The 20,776-nt window shown below is 46.4% G+C and overlaps 1 protein-coding gene across 1 annotated transcript in view; it reads right to left on the bottom strand.

The window, feature by feature from the left end:
* Positions 1 to 20,056, bottom strand: part of LOC136840237 (trifunctional enzyme subunit alpha, mitochondrial-like) — a 73,825-nt gene extending 53,769 nt beyond the window's left edge. Inside the window, 1 exon segment of the mRNA XM_067106840.1 lies at positions 19,897 to 20,056. Coding sequence (XP_066962941.1) covers positions 19,897 to 19,963 — 67 coding nt within the window. The 5' untranslated portion in view covers positions 19,964 to 20,056.
* Between the last annotated feature and the right edge of the window lie 720 nt (positions 20,057 to 20,776).

Below are 20,776 nucleotides of genomic sequence, written 5' to 3'. Positions count from 1 at the left end.
AGCAAATGCTGTAAACCAGAAGGCAGCGTAGGCACTGACCACATAGGTGAAGCATGTGCAGGTGAATGCTGTATCGCCCAAGGTAGCGCAGGTGCTATCGGTACAGGTGATAGCTGCGTAAGTGAAGCATGCACAGGCAAAAGCTGCATAGGGGAAGCATGCGCAAGTGACAGACTTACAAAGAACAAGAGCGGAGCCTTGCCCTCTGACCAATACTGTAGAATGAGAAACCTTCACAGAGGCAGCCTGCACAGTAGACACACAAAAGGTGAATGGTGCTGTGGCGAAAGGCGCAAAACTGCGCTAGGCGCAGGAGAACTGCATGTAGCCAAATGCACGGGGCACATCTCTTGCATAGCCGATGAATCCTAAGAAACACGGGAAGAGGAAAAACCTCTAGACACGTCTCTAGAAACTACATGATCTTTAACACAAGTCCTAGACTGCGAATGATTCTTACTATCATTCATTCTACTAACATTATCAGAAAGACAATAAGAACCATTACTAACAAGATGTCCCAATGCTATCAAGCTTAAACACGGTGAAGATGACAGCCAGCTTCTCTTTACTCTACCCAAGCAATCCTATGGAGAATGAAGTCTGGCACCTACACTGATGTCAGGCTGAACACAGGAAGGGAACAGTGGGCACTGATCACCACCACTCCGACATGTCCTGGTTCCCTGTTGCTCTGGGCAGTGAGGGAGCAAGACAGGACGTGCCATGGACATGGCTATTCAAGAGCGGGGGCATTGATCCTTCCTCTAATGTGGAGGAATTACCCAAAACAATCCAAGATCCCAGGGAGGGCAACACTAATAAAATATTCTGTGAAACTTCGGTTAACTGATTTATCCAGCCTTTAAACCCTAATGCAGGCAGTCCCCGGTTATCGGCAGGCTCAGTTATCGGCGCTTGTCTAGTGACGAAAAGCGCCAATAATTGTGTATTGGGCTGATACATACCTAAGAGACATGCCGATAATCAAAAATTGGTGATTTTCGCTTATTGTCACACCGTCGGAACGTAACCCCCACCGATAACTGGGAACTGCCTGTATCTGATTCAATTCTATCAAGCCTTACATCCTGAAACAATTGGGAAGCTCTAGTAGGAGTAATAAAGGAAGAGACGAGGTCTTAACAAAATTACTACAAGGGGAAGGAGACAAATCATGCACTCCCTTGGCACTAGCCATAGCAGACTTCACCTCTTTGTTTCTTTTGCTGCCTTTTCAAATGATCAGTTTCTATTTACGACATTTCATCATAAATTTATCTGACCATGATTGACATACTTGACAACAGTCATTCACGTTACACCATTTACCTTGACATTTCACACGTCATGAGGGTCAGTGGAATTAGAATAAAGCCTATTACGGCAACCTCTTACCTATCATTATCATCCATATCCAAGAAAAAATTCAAGTAAATCAACAAACCAAGTCATCAACAGAAAATCGAGCCCAGATAACTCTCTAACAATCTTCTACTGAAACCGGCAACAGAAGTAGACTGAACTGGTATGGGAGTTGGACCTATTGTTCCCCTGGTAAGGGGTGGGGGAAGTAGATGGATAGAAACATTCACAGAAGACCGAGTAGTCTCATTTTTTTTGTTTCAATCTGTTGAACTACCGCTGGCGCAGAAGTAAAAGCTATATAATGTAGAGGTAAGGTTCATTTTAAAAATTATGAATACTGTGCTGTATTAGTCACTGAAAAAAAGAAAAAGGAGTTATTTACTTTCAATTGTATACCATACCAAAATGCATTTTAAAATAATGGATTAATATTTATTCTCCTTTGCAATGATATAAGTTTATTTTCATATCACTACCAATGAAAGTAGGAATTTAAACATTTCTGATTAAGTCTATGCTGATGACAGTAAATATGGCTTAAAAACTTTTTACCACAATGAAAAATTGCAAATTTTAAAGTAATTTGTATTTTCCTAACATACAAACATGAAGGTCTTTACATAGGATTTTGCCGGCAAACGCCCACTCCACTTTGCCTTTTGGCTCAGGTACCAGAATGACGGATGGCTGCGGTGGGCTGTACAGTAAATGCAAAGACCTTCAGGTTTGTTATGTCAGGAAGAAAAATGATATTTTAATGATAAAATAAAGTTTGTTCATACTTACCTGGCAGATATATATAGCTGTATTCTGGAAGTCCGACAGAATTCCAAAAACTCGTCCGGCACACGCAGTGGGGCCAGGTGGTTAGTACCCATTCCGGGGCTGGGAGGCGGGTATCAGAACCATTCCCATTTTCTATTCAGATTTTCAGTGCCACTGTCTCCTGAGGGGAGGAGGGTGGGCACTATGATTATATATATCTGCCAGGTAAGTATGAACAAACTTTATTTTATCATTAAAATATCATTTTGTTCATGCGACTTACCTGTCAGATATATATAGCTGAATCCCACCATTGGAGTGGGAAAGAGACAGAAATAGGATTTAGGAAACAAATATATGTAGGCGATTGGCGCCTTGGTTCCTTACTTGTTAGCATAGCTGACTTCGTGATTACTGTCACCCAAGCCTGCTTCTGCTTTACTACAGTCTCCAGCAAGGTAGTGACCTATATAGCTGGTGAGTTCTAGATGATCTGTCCACGGGGCGTGACCACAATGGGACTAGATCATAAGACCATACTGTGAGAGCAAAAGGAGCAAACGACCAACCACCTGACCAAGAGCATCAACAGGACCTGGAGGGACGCCAGATGGTGGGAAGCCCCCGTAACCAACTTACAGCTTTTCGACATGCCCTCTCCTGGTCCTGGGAGTCCGACAGAGGTCAGGGCCTATGTTAGCATAGCTGCTTTCTGTTTCCCGTGATTACTGTCACCCAAGCCTGCTTCTGCTTTACTAGAGTCTCCAGCAAGGTAGTGACCTATAGCTGGTGAGTTCTAGATGATCTGTCCATGGGCGTGACCACAATGGGACTAGATCATAAAAGGCCATACTGTGAGGGCAAAGGAGCAACCACCAACCACCTGACCTAGAGCGTCAACAGGTCCTGCCGAAGGGACGCCAGATCGGGAAGCCCCAAACCCTCTTGTGCACACTGGACATGCCCTCTCCCTGGTCCTGGGAGTCCGACAGAGGTCCAGGCCTAGAAGCGTATATGGGACCGATCTGATAAAAAAACAAAATCAAGATTAAAATATACTTCCTAACCTCTAAAGGATAGGATGAGTATCGCCCTGCCAACACTGTGTCTGCAGAAGCGACAACAGGTCCTGCCGAAGGGACGCCAGATCGGTGGGAAGCCCCGTAACCCTCCTGTGGCTTTTCACTTGCCCTCTCCTGGTCCTGGGAGTCCGACAGAGGTCCAGGCCTAGAAGTGTTATGGGGCCGATCTGGAGTGCGGAAACGTATGGTCCTAGCTTAATAGCAGTCTAGGTATGCTTTCTTCACGTCCCGCAAGTAATGTGAAGCGAACACCGAATTGGTTCGCCAGAAGGTGGTACCCAGAAGATCGCAGGGACATGTTCTTCTGGAAAGCCACCGAGGTTGCAATGGCTCTAACCGTGAGCCTTCTCAAAAGACTCAAGTCACTGTCTTGAACGGCCGGAAAGGCGTCTAAAATGGTGCTTCTAAAAAGAACGCCAGTGCATTCTTAGAAAGAGGCAAATCCGGCCTCTTGACAGAGCACCACAGACTGTCCGAAGGACCTCGACTTTCTGAGTCTTTTGCAAATAAAATTTGAGAGCCCTGATAGGACACATGACTCTTTCTGGTTCATGTCTGAGAATTTCCGTCATACCCTTAATCTCGAAGGTCCTGGGCCACTGGGGTAGAAACGGGTTCGCTTTTAGCAAGAACATAGGGCTTAGAGAACATACTGCATTATGGCCTCTAAAACCTACATGATTATTGATAGCCTGAAGTTCACTAACTCTTGGAAAGCCAGAGCAGTTAGGAAAATAACCTTCCTTGTCACATTCTAGAGGCGCCAAGAAAGAGGCTTAAGGTCATTTTGACATAAAAATTTAGGGCGACATCCAGGTTCAGGGAGGCGTCCTGGAATGAGGTACCTTGACAGTCTCAAAGGATCTCAAGAGATCGTGAAGATCCTTGTCGGCTGATAGTCTGAATGCAGTTAGACTCAGAGCGGGAAGTTTTGAGGTACCCTTCCGAAATGGGGCTGCCTGAGCAGATCTACCAGGGGGCGTCCCCATAACCTCCACAGCTCCTGACATACTTCTCGTGAAGGGTCCACTCGGTCGGTAGAAGCTGACGCTGTCGACCGAGAAGGTCCGCGTGGATATTCTCCACTCCTGCAACGAACCTTGCAAGGATCGTGATCCCCTCGCATGGGCCCAAAGCAGGATTTCCTTCGCCAGGGCGAACAGGGACCGGGAACCAGTTCCTCCCTGTTTCTTGAGGTATGCCAGGGCTGTGGAGTTGTCTGAATTTACTTGTACGACTCGGCCTGACACTTGGCTCTCGAAGGATTGAAGGGCCAGCAGGATCGCCCTAATTCCTTGAGATTGATGTGCCAGGACACCTGTTCCCCCTCCAAGTGCCTGACACTTTCTCCCCTCCTAGTGTTGCTCCCCCATCCCTCCTGGGAGCGTAGGAAAACAACACCAGGTCGGGCTCTGAAGGATAGAGAAACCCCTTCTGCCAACCTGAGGGGTCGAGCCACTACCTCAGGTGAATCTTGAAAATGGGAGAGATCTTCAGGGTCTCCTCTAGATTCTCCTTGTTCTTCAGTTTTCCGCCAGGAAAACTGGAGCGGCCTGAGATGAAGTCTCCCCAGGGAAACAAACTTCTCCAGAGAGGAAATGGTCCCCAGCAAACTCATCCATTCCCTCACCGAGCATATTTCCTTCCCTAGGAAGGAAAAGACTTTTCTAAGCATTGCTACTGACGTTCCTGGGATGGAAAGCTTGAAAAGCCACTGAATCCATCTGAATCCCCAGATAACGAATGGACTGCGTCGGGATCAGATGGGACTTTTCTTCGTTCACTAGAAGTCCTAGGGACTTTGTCAACTCTAAATTTGCATTCAGGTCCTCCAGACACCTTGACTGTGAAGAGGCTCGGATGAGCCAATCGCCAGGTAAAGCGAGATCCTTATGCCCGGCAAGTGAAGCCATCTCGCCACATTTCACATGATAATCGTGAAGATCATGGGAGCTGTGCTTAGTCCAAGCAAAGAGCTCTGCATTGAAACACTCTTCCCCCTAGTACAAACCTCAAATACTTTCTCGACTGGGGATGTATGGGAATGTGAAAGTAAGCGTCCTGTAAGTCCAGAGCGACCATCCAATCTCCTGGTCTTAATGCTCCTAAAACAGACTGGGACGTCTCCATTTGAACTTCTCCTTCACCATGAAGTTGTTCAGTCTACTGACATCTAGGACTGGTCTCAATCCCCCGACTGCTTGGAACTAGGAACAGTCGGTTGTAGAACCTGGGGAGTCCAGCTCCAGGACTTGCTCCACAGCTCTTACTGGAGCATTTGCTCTAATAGCTCTAAAAGGATCTGTTGCTTCTCTTGATGGAATGAGGACGACAGATCCGTGGGCGACGTGCACAGAAGTGGTGAGTCGAGAAAGGGGATCTTGTATCCTCTCTCGATAACTTCAAGGGACCAGGTGTCTGCCCCTCTTGCTCTCCAGGCTCTCGCAAACGAAAGAAGCCTGGCTCCCTACAGGTGTCTGGAGGCGCTGCAAGTCACTTCCTGCCCCAAGGTTTAGGCGGGGGCTCCGCTCTGAAAAAGACCTCTACCTGGGGAGAAGATCTCGAGGAAGAAGCTCCTCCACTAAAGGGCTTCTGCTTCCTGGAGGTCTGACCCGACAACGACATCAAAGGGACTGCCGGGCGCCTTGACGAGTGGGCCAAGAGGTCTTGAGTGGCCTTCTCCTTCAAGCTGGAGGAGAGATCCTGAACAAGGACTGGGGAAGAGATGGCTCGAAAACAGGGGAGAACAGCAAAGCCCTCTGCGACGGAGAAACTGACTTTGCAAAGTAAGACGCCAAAAGGCATCTGGTGTTCCCAGGCGGTCACCCATCCAAGTACTGACCAGACCCAACGTTGTTTAACCGCTGATCGCACGAAGCGGTGCTCAACGTGGTATGGCCGTTGGCTGGTAGGGCCATAGGCTGTAAAGTTACAGTACAAGGCCCTCTTCTTCAAGAGGCCCGCACAAAAGTGGGAAGCCAGTTCCTCCGAGCCATCCCTGACTGCCTTGTCCATGTAGTTCAACACGCTGGACAGCTCCCCAGGCAGATCAAGTCGGGGACTCCTAATCCTGACGCCTAGAGCCCCCCCAAACACCAGTCCAGGAAATTGAAGACCTCCATGGTTCGAAATAGTCCTTTCAAATGGTGATCCGTCCCGACAAAGTCCAGGACACTTTGGTAGCCGACAGGATGGACCTTCTAGGCGTGTCGACCAAGCTTAGCGAAGTCTCCCTGGGACGACGAAGGAACTCTTGAGCCAACGTCCTCCCGGTCTCTTACCACATACCTGCCTTGCCGCTCAGCTTCTGACGGAGGCAGGGCAAAAGAAGTCTTGCCTTGGGTCTTTCTTTCCTCTATCCAGGTGTTAACCTTCTTGAAGGTCGCCAGAGACGAAGTCATCTTGACAAACCCCGGCGCTCTCCTCGTCTAGGGCGAAGCAAACCGCGAAGGAGGAGAGAGAGAGGACCGAGGGTTTGAAACTTGTCGCCAAACAAGTCCTTAAGAAAAGCCGGCTAACACCTGGTAGTCCGTAGAGCGAGGGGAAGGGGGAGGCTGCTCAAGGACTGCAGGCTCCGACTCACAAGAGACTTCTCCCTCTTCAATGGGAGAAACGAAGGCCTGCGGTCCAACACGCAGATGGGATCTCGCTTCCCGCAGTCTTTGATTGCTCTGAAGCGTCACTGAAAGCAACCAAAGAGGGCGCCCTCCCGAGAGTCCATCCGCTGCCCTGCACGGCAGCGAGAGGAGCGCCCTGACGAGCAGCTACAGAAGGCCCAGGATAGCTGCTTTGCGGAGCGCCACGATAGCGGTCCAGCCGGCGCCCTGCACGGCAGCGAGAGGAGCGCCCTGACGAGCAGCTACAGAAGAGTCCAGGATAGCTGCTTGCATGAGCGCCACGCTGGCGGTCCAGCCGAAAGGCCCTGCACGGCAGCGAGAGGAGCGCCCTGACGAGCAGCTACAGAAGCGCCCAGGATAGCTGCTTGCGGAGCGTCACGCTGGCGGTCCAGCGGCGTCCTGCACGCAGCGAGAGAGCGCCCTGACGAGCAGCTACAGGCGCCCAGGATAGCTGCTAGTGGAGCGCCACGCTGCAGCAGAGCCGTCATGATGGCGATCCAGCGGCGGTGAGCACGACTGGGAGGGGCATGTTTGACAGAAAGGCCCCAGTCAATATATTGTGAAATAGGCTACGATTTGGGAAGTCTCAACTCCCGCTTAGCCTACGAGTACTAGAATTTGGCTCGCCACGTTAGGCGGGTAGATATAAATCAGTCTGGCAGATAAAACCTATTCTCGCTGCTTTAACTAAAATTATGGTAGGTTATCTCCTCACCCTGACTAAAACTAATGTTTGATACCGACCTGAGTAAATTATGGCATCTTAAACGTTTACCGCTACTTTGAACTCGCGAAAGCGTTTGTTTACTTTTTACTAGGAGGCTGCCATTGCCCACGTGACGTCACTAGTCCCGCTGCTCGGTAGACTATCTCCAAAACAAACCTTACATTTCCTTTAATAACTCCATAAGTGTTTGATTTTGTTGTAACAACATAGTTACGATAACTTTATTGGACATATCCTTCTTCAGCGTCCCTATACGAGTCCCGTTTTCCACGACGGCACTTTGACTGACCCAGCGTTACTATTGTTTCTTCTTTGTTATCGCTTGACTCGCTCAATCTAAGCACCTCCGCAATAGATAATATTTTGTTAGCCATCTTCCAGATGCCAAAAGGAGCACTATTAGTGCGAGAATGAAAACCTGAACTAATAAATTAGCAGGGTGGGAGGCAAAGTAAGTGATCATTTATCAAGCAAACCTGCCCCCTACACCTCATGCATATAAAGAGAGGATCTACCGAAACTTTCGGTAGCCTCACCTTAAACTCATTCACACAACATACTCTGAAGCTAGCATAACTAGATCCAGACATCATCCAAAGAGCAATCAAAAGCAAATTCCACAAAAGCGTATGCCAATCCACAATCCAAAGACAAAACCAAAAGTCAAATAGAATACTTAAGTGGAAAATAACGAGTTTATTTAAATCCAAAGACGGAGGTACTGAAAACAGTTGTTGACAGTACCGACACAGAGAAAATCTGAATAGAAAATGGGAATGGTTCCTGATACCCGCCTCCCCAGCGCGGAATGGGTACTAACCACCTGGCCCACTGGGCGCAGCCGCGAAGTTTTTGGAATTCTGTCGGACTTGAGAATACAGCTATATATATATCTGACAGGTGTCGCATGAACAAACAAATTACTTTAAAATTTGCAATTTGTTCCTACACAAATATAAACCTTTGGTCTTTACACTGGAGACTTACCCTTTGGAGGGTGGATTCTGGTAAATCTCTGAACTGACTGGAAGTTTTACCCACCCGGGGAAACTATTCCTGGTCTCCAAGAGCTGAGGAAAGAGTCCCGTGCCTCTGGTCTGTTGACCATATAAGATGTTTAACTGCCAGATTTCTGGCTTTAATTCATTAGTTTGTCTCAGAGACACTAGAAGGCTATCAAAACCAACAGGTCTGTTTTATTGTCAACCCCTCACCTCCCTTGCTAGAGACAGGAAGAAGACTTGCATCTAACAATCTACAGTACTCTAGGCTATAGACAGGGTACTCAGTTATCTAGACTCACCTTCATGACATGCCAGTCCAGCATGTGATGGCTCGCCACCTCTCTGCCCTACGAGAGAAGAAAGGTAAGAGAGAAAAGGGTGGAAGCCAGCCACTCTCACACATTCTCTCTTTTACTACCGTGCACCTTAGGCGAGATGCTCCTTCTAGGGGAGTCAGGTGAGCTACACAACTTGAGTAGCCACCACAAGACCCAAGGAAAATGAGTCCAAGGACCTGTGGGCAACATCCCAAAGGTAGAAGGATGTGAATGAGGTTTGTCAGGACCTCTCTCCTGCCCTTCATACCTGTAGAACCGACAGTTTCTTCCAGAATGCGAGGGACAGACCAATGCCCCTGACCAAGCAAGCTCTTACTAGGAACATACTCCCATCCACCTCATCAGATGTAGAGTACGCCCGCTTGATTCTCATGAAGCCAGAAAGCTCTCTTACGATAGTACTGCAGCATCCTAACTGGACACAGTAGCATCTCGTCTTGATCACCACTAAGTCCTCTAGGGAGGGGATCGAAAAGGACACGAATCTGGCTGGCATAAGGGACCAACGGATTCCGAGCCTTTGCTTCGAATTCCGCAACAAACTTAAGTGTAACAGATCCCCATCCCCTCGAGTGTTTAACACTGAAGGAAAGGCCAAGTAGTCTGCCAACCCTTTGCCGATGCCAGGGCAAGCAAGAAAACAGTCTTAAAGGTCAGATCTGTCTGATGACTCTCGTAAAGGCTTGTAGGGTGCACGAGTCAGGCTCCGTAAGACGAGAGTTATGTCCCACTCAAGGGGCCTGAGTTCCCTAGGAGGGCAAGACTGTTCCAAGCTTCACTACAGCAATGGAGATCTCCCATGAGGAAGAGTGATCGATACCCTTCAAGCGACAGACTTGACCAAGGGCAGCTCTGTACCCCTTAATAGCTGAGACAGAGATAAGCTTCTCTTGACAGAGAAAGACAAAAAGTCAACTACCTGCTGAAGAGTAGCTCTGACCAGAGAGATACCCTGTCGACGACACCAATCACAGATGACGGCCCATTTCCCTCGGTACACAGCCGTATCCAGACATCTCTGTCACTTTGCAGCGAGAAAAACCTCTCACTCACAAGAGACACTGGATAGTCTCCAGGCATGAAGTAACAGTCCTCTCACAGCCTGGTGATACCTCTCTACGTGGGGCTGGCACAGCAGGTTGTGCCAAGGGGGAATCTCTCTCAGTACCTTGGAAAGTAGAGCTAGCAGGTCTGGATACCACTCGGCAGCTACCAGGGTCACCCTGAGATTCGGGGTGATTGTGACCCTGTTGATCACCCGAAGAATCGGACAAAACAGAGGAAAGGTATAGGCCTTGAGATTGTCCCATCGGTGCTGGAAGGTGTCTTCTTTGCTTCCCACAGGCCCGGCACAATTGAACAGAACACTGGCAGTTTCCTGTTGTGCCGGGTTGCAAAGAGATTATCATTGGGAGGCGCCAAAGATCGAACAACTTTTCCTTTATGTCTGAGTGTAGGGACTACTCTGTCCCTACCACCTGGCCCCGGTGACTGAGCTTGTCTACCACTACATTCCAGCCCCAGAATGTATCTGACTGACAGCGCCAATGATTGTGCTACCTCCCACTCATGCACCTGCATCACCAACATATGGAGCTGAAGGGAAACCAATCACCCCTGCATGTTGACGTATGGCACTACCAAGGTATTGTCGCTTATCAACACCACGCAGTGCCCCACCGCTTGATCCTAAAACTCCTGCAGTGCCAAAAGCGCCGCCTTGAGTTCCAGGATACTGATGTGGGGGTGTCTGTTGTTCTGGTTCCACACACCTGAAAGTGGCAACTCTTTCAGGTGTACGCCCTATCCCTCAGTCGATGCATATAAAAACAGAAGCATCTCAGGAAGGGAAGTGCCTAACAGTACTCCAATTAAGAGGTTCCTGTTGTCTAGCCACCATGCTGTGTCCTTCCTTACTTCCTCAGAGAGGAATCAAGAAGAATGGGGGCTCCCTTGCTGGATATCAAAACTCCTTCATTCTCCACAGAAGAAAATGAAGGTGAAGCTGCCCATGAAGAACCAGCTTCTCCAACAACGACAGGCAACTGAGAACAACTGCCACTGCTGAACCAGTTGCTCCTGTTGTGACAGGAACAACCACACTCCCTCTCTGAATGTGCTGATACCAGAGTCTGAGGGGTAGAATCTTGCTGCTGCCATATCTGTCAGCTTGCCCAGATACTTTACCCCCTCCTGGGTGTGAGATTGGACTACTCGAAAATGATCACCACTCGCAAGTCGTGACAAAATTCGAGATGTCGGTCTTTGTCCTGGGACATCTGCGGCCAATAGCTTACCAGGACTAGCCAATTGTTGAGATACCCCAGAAGACATATCCCATGTGAATGGGCCCAAGCTGAGATAAGAGTGAAGACCTGGGGAGAGGTTGAGCCCAAAACAAAGTGCCCTGAAATGGAACACTGTCTCCCCGAGGGTAAAGCGAAGGTCCTTGCAAGAGGACTGGTGAATGGGTACAGTATTTGGAAATAAGCATCCTTGAGTCCACCGAAAGCATGAGGTTGGACTCCCTGATGGAATTGAGCACTGGCTGTACCCTTTCATCTTGAACCGGGTCTGGCAAATGAACCGGTTCAGGGGGAGAGATTTATGACTGGTCTCCAACCACCCGCCGTTTTCCCTATGGAAAAGATGGCTATAAAACCCTGACGACCGATCTTTCATTTCTACAGTGCCTTTCTTCAGCGTCATTTTCACCTCTTCCCACGGGGCGAGGTCCTTCGGCGAGCCGTGAACTTAAGTTTGGAAGTGGACCAGATCTTTGGTGAGGGGTGGCAGAAACTCAAAGGGTAGCAGATATCTCGCCTGAAGGACATCCACTACCCAGGTCTCTGCTACGTATCGCTGCCATGTTGAACAATGGCTCGACAGGCAAACCCCGATCAATGGCACAAGTGGGAAGGAAAACCACCCGTAGTATCCTCCTCCCTTCTTCTTACCCTTGTCCCCATTCCTAGGACAGGCAGAGGCATGAAAGGGGTGCAACTGAGCACCTTTCTTAGCAGGGGTAGAAGAAGACTGGGTGTTCCCATGGGGACCCAAGGAAGCCTGGGACTTCCTGAGACCCGAAGAGGAAGAGCCAGTCTGACCTGAAGGTCGGGCTACAGTGCCACGTGAAGACCTGGAGGTCTTGATCACTGCCTGGTGAACAAGCATGTTGTTTTCAACCCTAAGCCTGTCCACTGCAACCTCCACCTCTCCTCTAGGGAAGACGGAAGTGGAACCCAGAAATGATCCATTTCATAGTGCCAATGCCGACTCTGACCCCACAAACCTGGTAACCTGAGACAATACAGCATATCTTCTCTTTAGAACCAGATTTGCCCTCAGGTTAGCTATCTGATGGCCCTACCTCCAGACAACATCAGTCTCCTAAATGTGGATTCCTCTTCATATGTACGGGACCCTGAGGAGGAATAAGCAATTTGGCCACAGCAAGGGGTCCAAGATCAATCCAGGAGATTGTTTGGAATGCTGCCATGGCAGTTGATTCCATTGCTGCTGCCTCCTGTTGTGAAAAGGAAACGCCTTCCACATGGAGGTGGTCTAGCGACGGATCCGGACACAAATGAACCAGGTCCGGGTCAAACTGCTTTGTCGGCAAAGGCCTCTCCAAGGGACTGTAGTAATGTTTCCTCTGGCGAGTGAGAGGCTAAGGAAGTGTCTTGCATGATCAGCTAGACCGAAGTGAGTTCTCCTGCCCAAGCACAAGAGAATTCACCTGATCCAAAACTCCCTCAGCAAGTCTCAACTATGGCGAGCCCATCGAGACCCTGGGTTCCTTCTGGGGTCCTCAAAAAGACTCGATGGCTGATAAAAGGTCCATGGGGAAAGCCATGGTCTCTTCCTTAAGATCACTGTACTTCCCTATCAAACGGACGATCTCTAAAAAACTCCTCTGCAACTCAGGGGTGTCCTAGTCCTGGGGCATAGGACCCTCAAGTCCTTCAAGGTCACAGTCCTCCTGGGTTACTCCCTCCGCAGGAGAAGGATGCTCACCAGGGGCCCCTGGTGATCTCTCAACCACTCGAGCATATGACTGGTCTGGCCCAAGGACCGAGCCTGGAACTTATGCTTCCATGGTTGGGTTGGGATGGGAGCGTGAATGGTCCCGGTCCCGAACCCTAGGCCTGTCTGGCTCCCGGCTCCCAGAAAACCCCAAGGAGGTGGAGGGGGCAGGTGAGAGATCCCTAGCACCCTTACCCGGCCTGTTGGAGGCCGAACTCCTGGCAGGCAAGTAAGGCCTGGGCGGTCATCAACCTGCAGTGACGACGGCTGTATGAGTCGGGGAGAGTGGTCCCAGTCATGTGAACGTGAATGGGGGTCCCAGAGATGTGCTACAATCTTCTTAGAAGCTGGAGCCTCTATGGTACAAGATGACTGTATGGGGGACCTCCTCTTGTCTTTCCCAAGTGACCAGGCTCATGCGTTGCTCTTTTCGGAACGGGAAAGGGGTGAGTGAGCATCTGCCCGCTCTCTACCCACTCTCTCTTGCAGGGCCATGCTGGCGGCCAGGCCTGGGTCCGTAGACTGGGGACCCTTACTGGCCCGGCAAAGGTGACTTCCCGAGAATGGTACCTGTGTGCCGGGGGTCTGTGGATCCCTGGGCAGCGATTGTTCCTGTGCCATCAGCAACGGGAGCTGCAGTACTGGGAGTACTGCTAGCGAGAAATCTGGCAACCTTCTCCATCGGGGAAGGCTGGCCATCAGAAGCCCTATGGGACCTCTTAGGACTTCTTACGGATGGGTAAGGCAACCTTCTTTCTCCACTTGCTAGCTTTGGAAGTAGAGGGGGAGGAGGTGATAGCACTCGAAGAAAACGACGAAGAATTTCTATTCCTCTTCTTCGACTTCTTGCGGCTGAGGCAGGCCTTGGATACCAGGGTGTGGCGGAAGACCTCACAAAGGGATGAAGATATAAAGGGTGGCACCTGTGGGCACACTACCAAAGGCAAGTGTGATGCTATCATTTTCGTAGTGGTGCCCCTTGAGTGCAGTTACTGGAAGGCCATTGGAGGCCTCCAAGTGGGAGATCAAATCCTCAACACTTGGTTCCACCGGGAGGGCTAGGGATGGCCATAACTCCCTAAGCCCCTTGGGCTCCACAACACCAGCAAGACAAGTCAGGTTAGGTGAGACACTCTTCCTTCCGCCCAAGGAGGAGTGTCCTTCTGAGGAAAACTCCCTCTCCAAGGAAAAGGAGACCGCTGGAGAGTAGTCAAACCAGTCATCCGCTCCCCTCCGCTGGCTCTCTACTGATGACGCAGTAGGAGACAGCAAAGGAGAAACCACTCCCTTGGGAGTAGCAACACCAGGTGGAAGCTTGACCAAGGGCAAGAAGGAACCAAAGATAATCTTCTGTGTTACCGGCGGAGTATTGCACTCCAAGACACCGGAGAAACTTTCTTCTTTTTCCGAGCAAACCTCACCCACTGCTCGGAAGGTCAGACTCAACACTCGCCACAAGGGATAGTCTGGTTGCAATCATGCTTCCTTCATGATACACACAATGAGTGTGGATCTATTTCCAGGGAGGAGAGGAACCGATTGCAAGGCTTATTATTACCTGGACAACACCTAATCATTAAAGGTTTCCTCTCCCCAGACTGCTGTGAGTTAGGGGTTTGTATTATGAAAATATAAGCAAACAGTCACACACAATCATATACTGTAGTAGAAAAAAGTCAACAAAAGTAAAGTGAACTGCAGTCGGGCAGAGAAGCTCAGAAATGTCTTCACACGATGGTGGCTGGAAAACTAGACTGCAGACTGATGAGTGGGCGGGTCTTCCCCTCTACCATCAGTAGTTAATGACCTTGTCTGAAAGTTAACAGCTGTTCCAGCTTGCGTTTGCAAGCAAAACCCTATGTAAGGACCAAAGGTTTGTACAGGCAGTCCCTGGTTATTGGCGGGGTTCCGTTCCCGACAGCGTGACGATGACCAAAAGTCGCCGACAACCGAGAATCAGCAATAATAGCACCGATCCTAGGTTATTGGCACCTGTAACTGACGATCAGCACTGCCAGTAACCGGGAATCGGTGTCAAAAATCCCGCTATCGTCATCGCTAGACAAGCACCGTAAAACCAGATCGCCGATAACCGGGGGCTGCCTGTATTTGTATCTGAGCAAAATATCACTTGGCTGACCCAGGTGTCCGTCTAGTACACCTGTTCTCCATCAGATGTTTCAAAGTTTTAGTTTTTTTTTATCTGGATTCTTCTTCAGAACCTACTAAGTTGCAGGTAGGCTGTGCAGATCACACTTAATAGTAAGTATCCAAATTATAAATTCTATTAAAAAAATTTACATTTTAACTTGTGGCAAAAAGCTATACAGTAAGCCTTTGATTATCCACAGTAACAGAGCCCAGTTCCTGCCATTATTTTCTGATGAATCTTACCTATGTTAAAGGATAGCTAATTCCCACATTGAGAGAAGGATGGTGCCATGGGGTTCATTTGTGGAGTTTTAGGTTTATAAACTACTTTCTTAAAAACCTATACAGAATCTGTTAATGATATATAGCTTATATACACACACAAAGCCTCATACAATCATACAAACAATACTATACGATGCTTATCCTAAGAACTTATTTACAGATATGCATATACTGTTTATTAACAAATGTGATTTAGATTTGACATGCCATTTGCAAGAGAACCTTGATCAAGGTTTTAAGTGTAGAGTAATTTCAAATAGATTTTAGTGCTGCTTTCAATTTAGTAAATCACCAGGCACTTATTTATATATTTCATTATCTTGGAGAGGGTAGATATGTTTTAGGTTTACTGTACTTCAAGATTTCCTTACAGGTAGGCAGCACTGAGTTGTTGTCGATGGGATCTTTAGTAAACCAAGACCTATTGTGTCTGGAGTTCCACAGGGCAGTGTTCTTGGCCCATTGTTATTTTTAGTGTATAGCCTACATGTGATATGGTTGTTGGCCTGGAAAACATCATTCAGTATGCCGATGATGCTACACTTCTGGTTATCGTAGTCTCCACTTACGAGAAATGAAGCTGCCCTTAGTCTCAATCATGACATGGAGCAGATTAGTGAATGATGCAGTCAGTGGGGTACGAGGCTGAACTCCAGTAAAATGAACTGTTGATGAGCAGATCTCGTACAGACTTTCCATCCCATCCTCGCCTCCAAGTCGATGGGGCTCTACTGAATAAGTCTGAAGCCTTAACTATTTTAGGTGTAACTTTTGACTCGCATCTTACTTTTGAGAAACATCTAACGAAAGTGTTGGCAAACGTCACACGAAAGTTAGGCATTTCATGAAAGGCTTCATATATCTATAAGTGATAAAATCAATGCAACTTGTTTTAGGTCATTTGTTCTTCCTTTTCTATAACACCATTTTCCGGTGTGGATGTCTGCTCCTGCCAGAGATTTATCTCTTTTAGATAGAGTGGTTTGTGGTGGTAGGTTTCTGTTTTCTAATATTAGCAGTTATGACTTGGACCATCATCGGTGGATGGTCTCTTTTTTGAAAAATTTTCATAAGTTGTATTTTAACACAGATCTTTCACATTCTCAATTGGTCCCTGATCCCCTTTTCCTCCCAAGAGCAACCAGATTTGCTAAACAGCAGCACCGTCATGCAGTAAATGTGTCTCGCTGTAAACTTCTCAGCTCCAGAGGTCCTTTATTCCTCACACCGTTGGACTGTGGAACAGTCTCTCTCCCTGAGGATGTCTTGCCACCAGAACTTCAAAAGTTCGAGTGAAGATGCAGTGCATTGGTACAGTACTACCCTAATACTATTTGCCTTGCATTCTAATAGATTTTCATCTATTTATTAATTTTCTTTTTTAATACGTGAGATCTCTGCTTTCTATATTTCCTGTTACCTCATTTTACTTCTTCCTAATGAACACCATATTCTTTGGAAGCTTGAATTTCAAGCCACAGGCCCCTATGGGCTTGTTTAATATGAATATTGTTCATCTTCTGAATAATAATAATGGTAGTAATATAATAATAATAATAATAATAATAATAATAATAATAAAAACAATAATAATAATTGTTCCCATACAATATTCACAGTAAACAATAAACAGTAATCAGTAAACATTCTTGATGAAAATCATTCCACTTTCAAAACAAAATGCCTGATATATGGGTAAAGTTCATTGTCACTGTGCACACTGTTAACAGTAAACAGTTTAGCATGTGAGGGAGCACAATTATAACCATACAATTCAGTTGTTTCATCCTCAAGCAATAGGTTGCTAAATCTTGACTTCCTTTATTGTAATTAATCAACATGAGACTTAACAGCAACCACTTTATGAGAAAGCAGCTGGGGGCTCACTTAACTCCGCTAAATGATCAAGAACTGCAACACTCTAATCTTGCACTTCACTTTTTATCTTTCATTTTCCTGGACTTTGCTTTCACTGTTTCTGTTAAGACTCATGGTTTATCTTTCTTCAATCTAATCCAAGTCATCCATAGCTTCCATTCTCAAGCATTCAATCACCACACACTCAGGAGGTTCTCTCCACTTATGCAATTAATTGTGATGTGCTCTAATCTCACTTAAATTTTCATCCCAACCTTCACTAATAAATAAATCAAACCACTTGACCAAGCCTCTCGTGCAATATACAGATCTTCAAACTTTTCTTGCAATTTATCAACATTCAGTCTACCCTTGTCAAACACCTAGCGTAACCTAGTCACGGGTCAAAGAAGAGCAAGGCAGTTGGCGAGGAAGGGGCATAAAAAGATTTGGCAGTATTAAAAGTTGAGAAATCTTGGTCTTTCTCAGTTATTGCTAAACCTCTCCACTGCGAGGGAGATCAGCGAACGCACTCCTAGTTCCAATGCAGCACAACAAAACTGGTTACGCTAACACTTTTCTTCTTTAAATCAACTTGAACATAAACACAAACACCAAACATAGAAAAAACAAATGCAAAAAGCTCCAACTGGAAGGTCAGGGTCAGCAAAATGTCTTAACCGCTAAAGTTAAGTATATCTTAGTTTAACCAGACCACTGAGCTGATTGAAAAAGCGTTTGATGATGGCCATCAGTTAACTACCCCATTTCAGTTCACACTCTAAAATGCTCTTACATAAAAGGTGATAGTTTGTATTCATGTAAAAACAGAAGGGCATAGGTTACATGAAACCCAGAATTAACAAAGGAGTGGAGGAAACTCATTTCATGTCTAACCTCATGAGGTTACAGATGGGCACCATTTTACTTCAATACCAACTCTTAATATAATCTTTTTTTTATTTTGCTCTATGCTGAAGTCTCCTTGATATGCTTATTATAAAAAAAATACTAAAATCTATAAAGAATTTACTGTTACTGAGATAATTACTGTTATAACTCCAAACCTCATATCAACTCAGTCCTTAGAAAAATTAATTTTTTTCACAGTAATTTGGCAATCAACAATATGAAGGAAATTGACCTACACGTGTAAGTGTTTTTTTGGGGCGAGTTCAAACACACTGAACATTTTATTTTAACCTCTTTTAGTAGACACAGTGGAAAGGAAATATATCCCTGTCCCTTCATGGTCTAAATCACCAGATATATATACCAATGAAGAAATCTAAGAAAAAAGCAGGCTGATAAATTTTCACTAATACCACAGCCTCTTGTGCGAACGGTGTGTTTAGTACCAGCTCAACGGGCAGCGGAAATATCTCGGTAACGGTAAATCTGCAGTAGATTTTATCAAGCTTTTCTTAATTAAGCATATTTGGGAGGCTTAGGCTTTGTTAAACAGCACAAACAATTTTTGGACCAAATCCATTATAGAGAGAAGGGTAGGCCTGAGAGATCCGACCATGAAAACAGGCCAAATCTAACCTTTCCCAGAATTCCTTGTCCTGACTTAACCAGGCTTTACCTTCCTAACCCCGTGCTCTGACCTGGCCCCCTGGACCCCCCCAAAGTAACACTGACTATCAGAAACAGATCGGCGGGACTAAATTTCCATTTGGACATGTCTGGCAATGCTACAACCTAACCAAAACATTAACCTAACCTTTAATAGAGGATCGTGCCCTGACCTAACCAAAACTTACCTTAATAACCTGACGTGGGGGACAGAGCCCTGATCAGGCCTGGGTGCAGGCTTCGCCGCCTCTGGCCCCCCCTGGACTGGCCCAGGCTACCCCTCTGTGGTAGTACGGCTACCCTTCTCCATATTTTGCATACTATTCCGGTTTTTCCTTTTAAAAGCCTAGCCTACCCTCAAACACTCACAAGAGTGCAGCATTTAGTAGCCTACCAGTACCTGGCCCATAGAACTGAATGCCAGAACAAAAAAAAGGTAAATATATAGGTAGCAGTAAATCTGCGACAGACTTCCGAATGAACTTCTGGGTAGTTTATGGAATGACAGGATTATGTTTCCAATGTTTAGTGTAACTTGGGAGGGGGCTAGGCCCCCTCGGCCAGGTTAGGGCACGGCGCCCTAAGTGAGATTAGGAAGTTAAGATTTGGTTAAGGGTTAGATCAGGACATTGCATTCTAGGAAAGATTCCCCAAAATTACTCCATTATTGAATTTTATCAGAGTAAAAATACGCTACCGACCATTCATTGTAGTTTACTATCATTCGCAATTCTTTGCTATTCGTTGATTACAATTAATATAACCCAGACCAAGGCAAAAACCCACATTTCCAAAATGCACGCCAGGTTAGGCCTAACAGAAAATCGCCCTTTCTAAACACATAAAAAACATGCCAAAAGCTTATTCATCGACGATAGTTAAACTGAAAATTACGCTATGAAATTTATTTAAGGGAAATACCGAAGGTTGTTTATCAACAAGCAATCAACTGTTCTTGTAATAGATAAACCGGCGCTCTTGAGAGCAAAGGGGGCCAAATCAGCTGATTAACGGAAGATGAATCAAGCAAACTTACAGGGGCTGGGTTTTACGACAAGACATTTCTGAGAAAATACTTCAAATATTGGCAGTTCTTACCATTTGTTTTTGGTAGTTTTAAAGCACTGAGACGGCACAAGGCCCCGACAGCTCGAAAACTCGCCATTTTTTATTGGTTTTCTTCGCGGGTCCAAACTTCTGTCGACGGGCCAGTTGCCGACTGAAGGTTTAGTAGTAGACGGCACCAGTGATCTCTGGTTCGGAACTTTGATCCGGACTTCTGAAGTTTGATATATTTGCTTCATGATTGGACGAAATTTATGTGCTTATTAGAAAAGGGATGACTATCTTTTAAAATATTTATATGTTTTATTAGTAAACAGAGAGGGACCTGTTAGAAATTCTTCGGCATTTCTCCATCTTTTACGAAATCTAATATATCTGATCAACACAATCGGACTCAGCATAAAACTTTCTCTCTGATTCTCTTGAAAGAAAACGAAGTTCATTGTCAGGGTAACCAACGAAATTACACGTGGTTAAGAAAAAAATAGATACTGTATAAAACCAGGCTTCTATGAATAAAGATAAAACAGGAGCTTTCGACCTTCACCAAGGTCTTCTCCAGTTGTACTGACAATAATGACAAAGTGCTGAGAAAGAAATAAACAATAACAACACAGCAATTAAAATGGAAACCGTCTGGGAATCTTCCTTGAGTAGCATGTTGCCTTGAAGGTGTCTTCTTGTTGTATAGGCAATTGAGTCGTTTGCCGAAGGAGCAATTTTGTCTAAATTATCTGACTGCAGATTGGCTACCAGACATGTTAAGCCAGCTGTGAAAATATCATCAGAGGTGAAGGCCTTGTTTTCTTGAAAAGTATCCAACTGTCTGATGAGTAGCCTACCTCCTCTACTATTCTTCTTTTATTGGTAGGCTATTTTGCGTCTTGCAGATAATTTTTGCCTTGACAAGAGA

Source organism: Macrobrachium rosenbergii, chromosome 7 (genome assembly GCF_040412425.1).
Source record: "Macrobrachium rosenbergii isolate ZJJX-2024 chromosome 7, ASM4041242v1, whole genome shotgun sequence".
NCBI lineage: Eukaryota > Metazoa > Arthropoda > Malacostraca > Decapoda > Palaemonidae > Macrobrachium > Macrobrachium rosenbergii.
The sequence above is the reverse complement of the archived record's forward strand: the minus strand, read 5'-3'. Positions and strand labels throughout refer to the sequence as shown.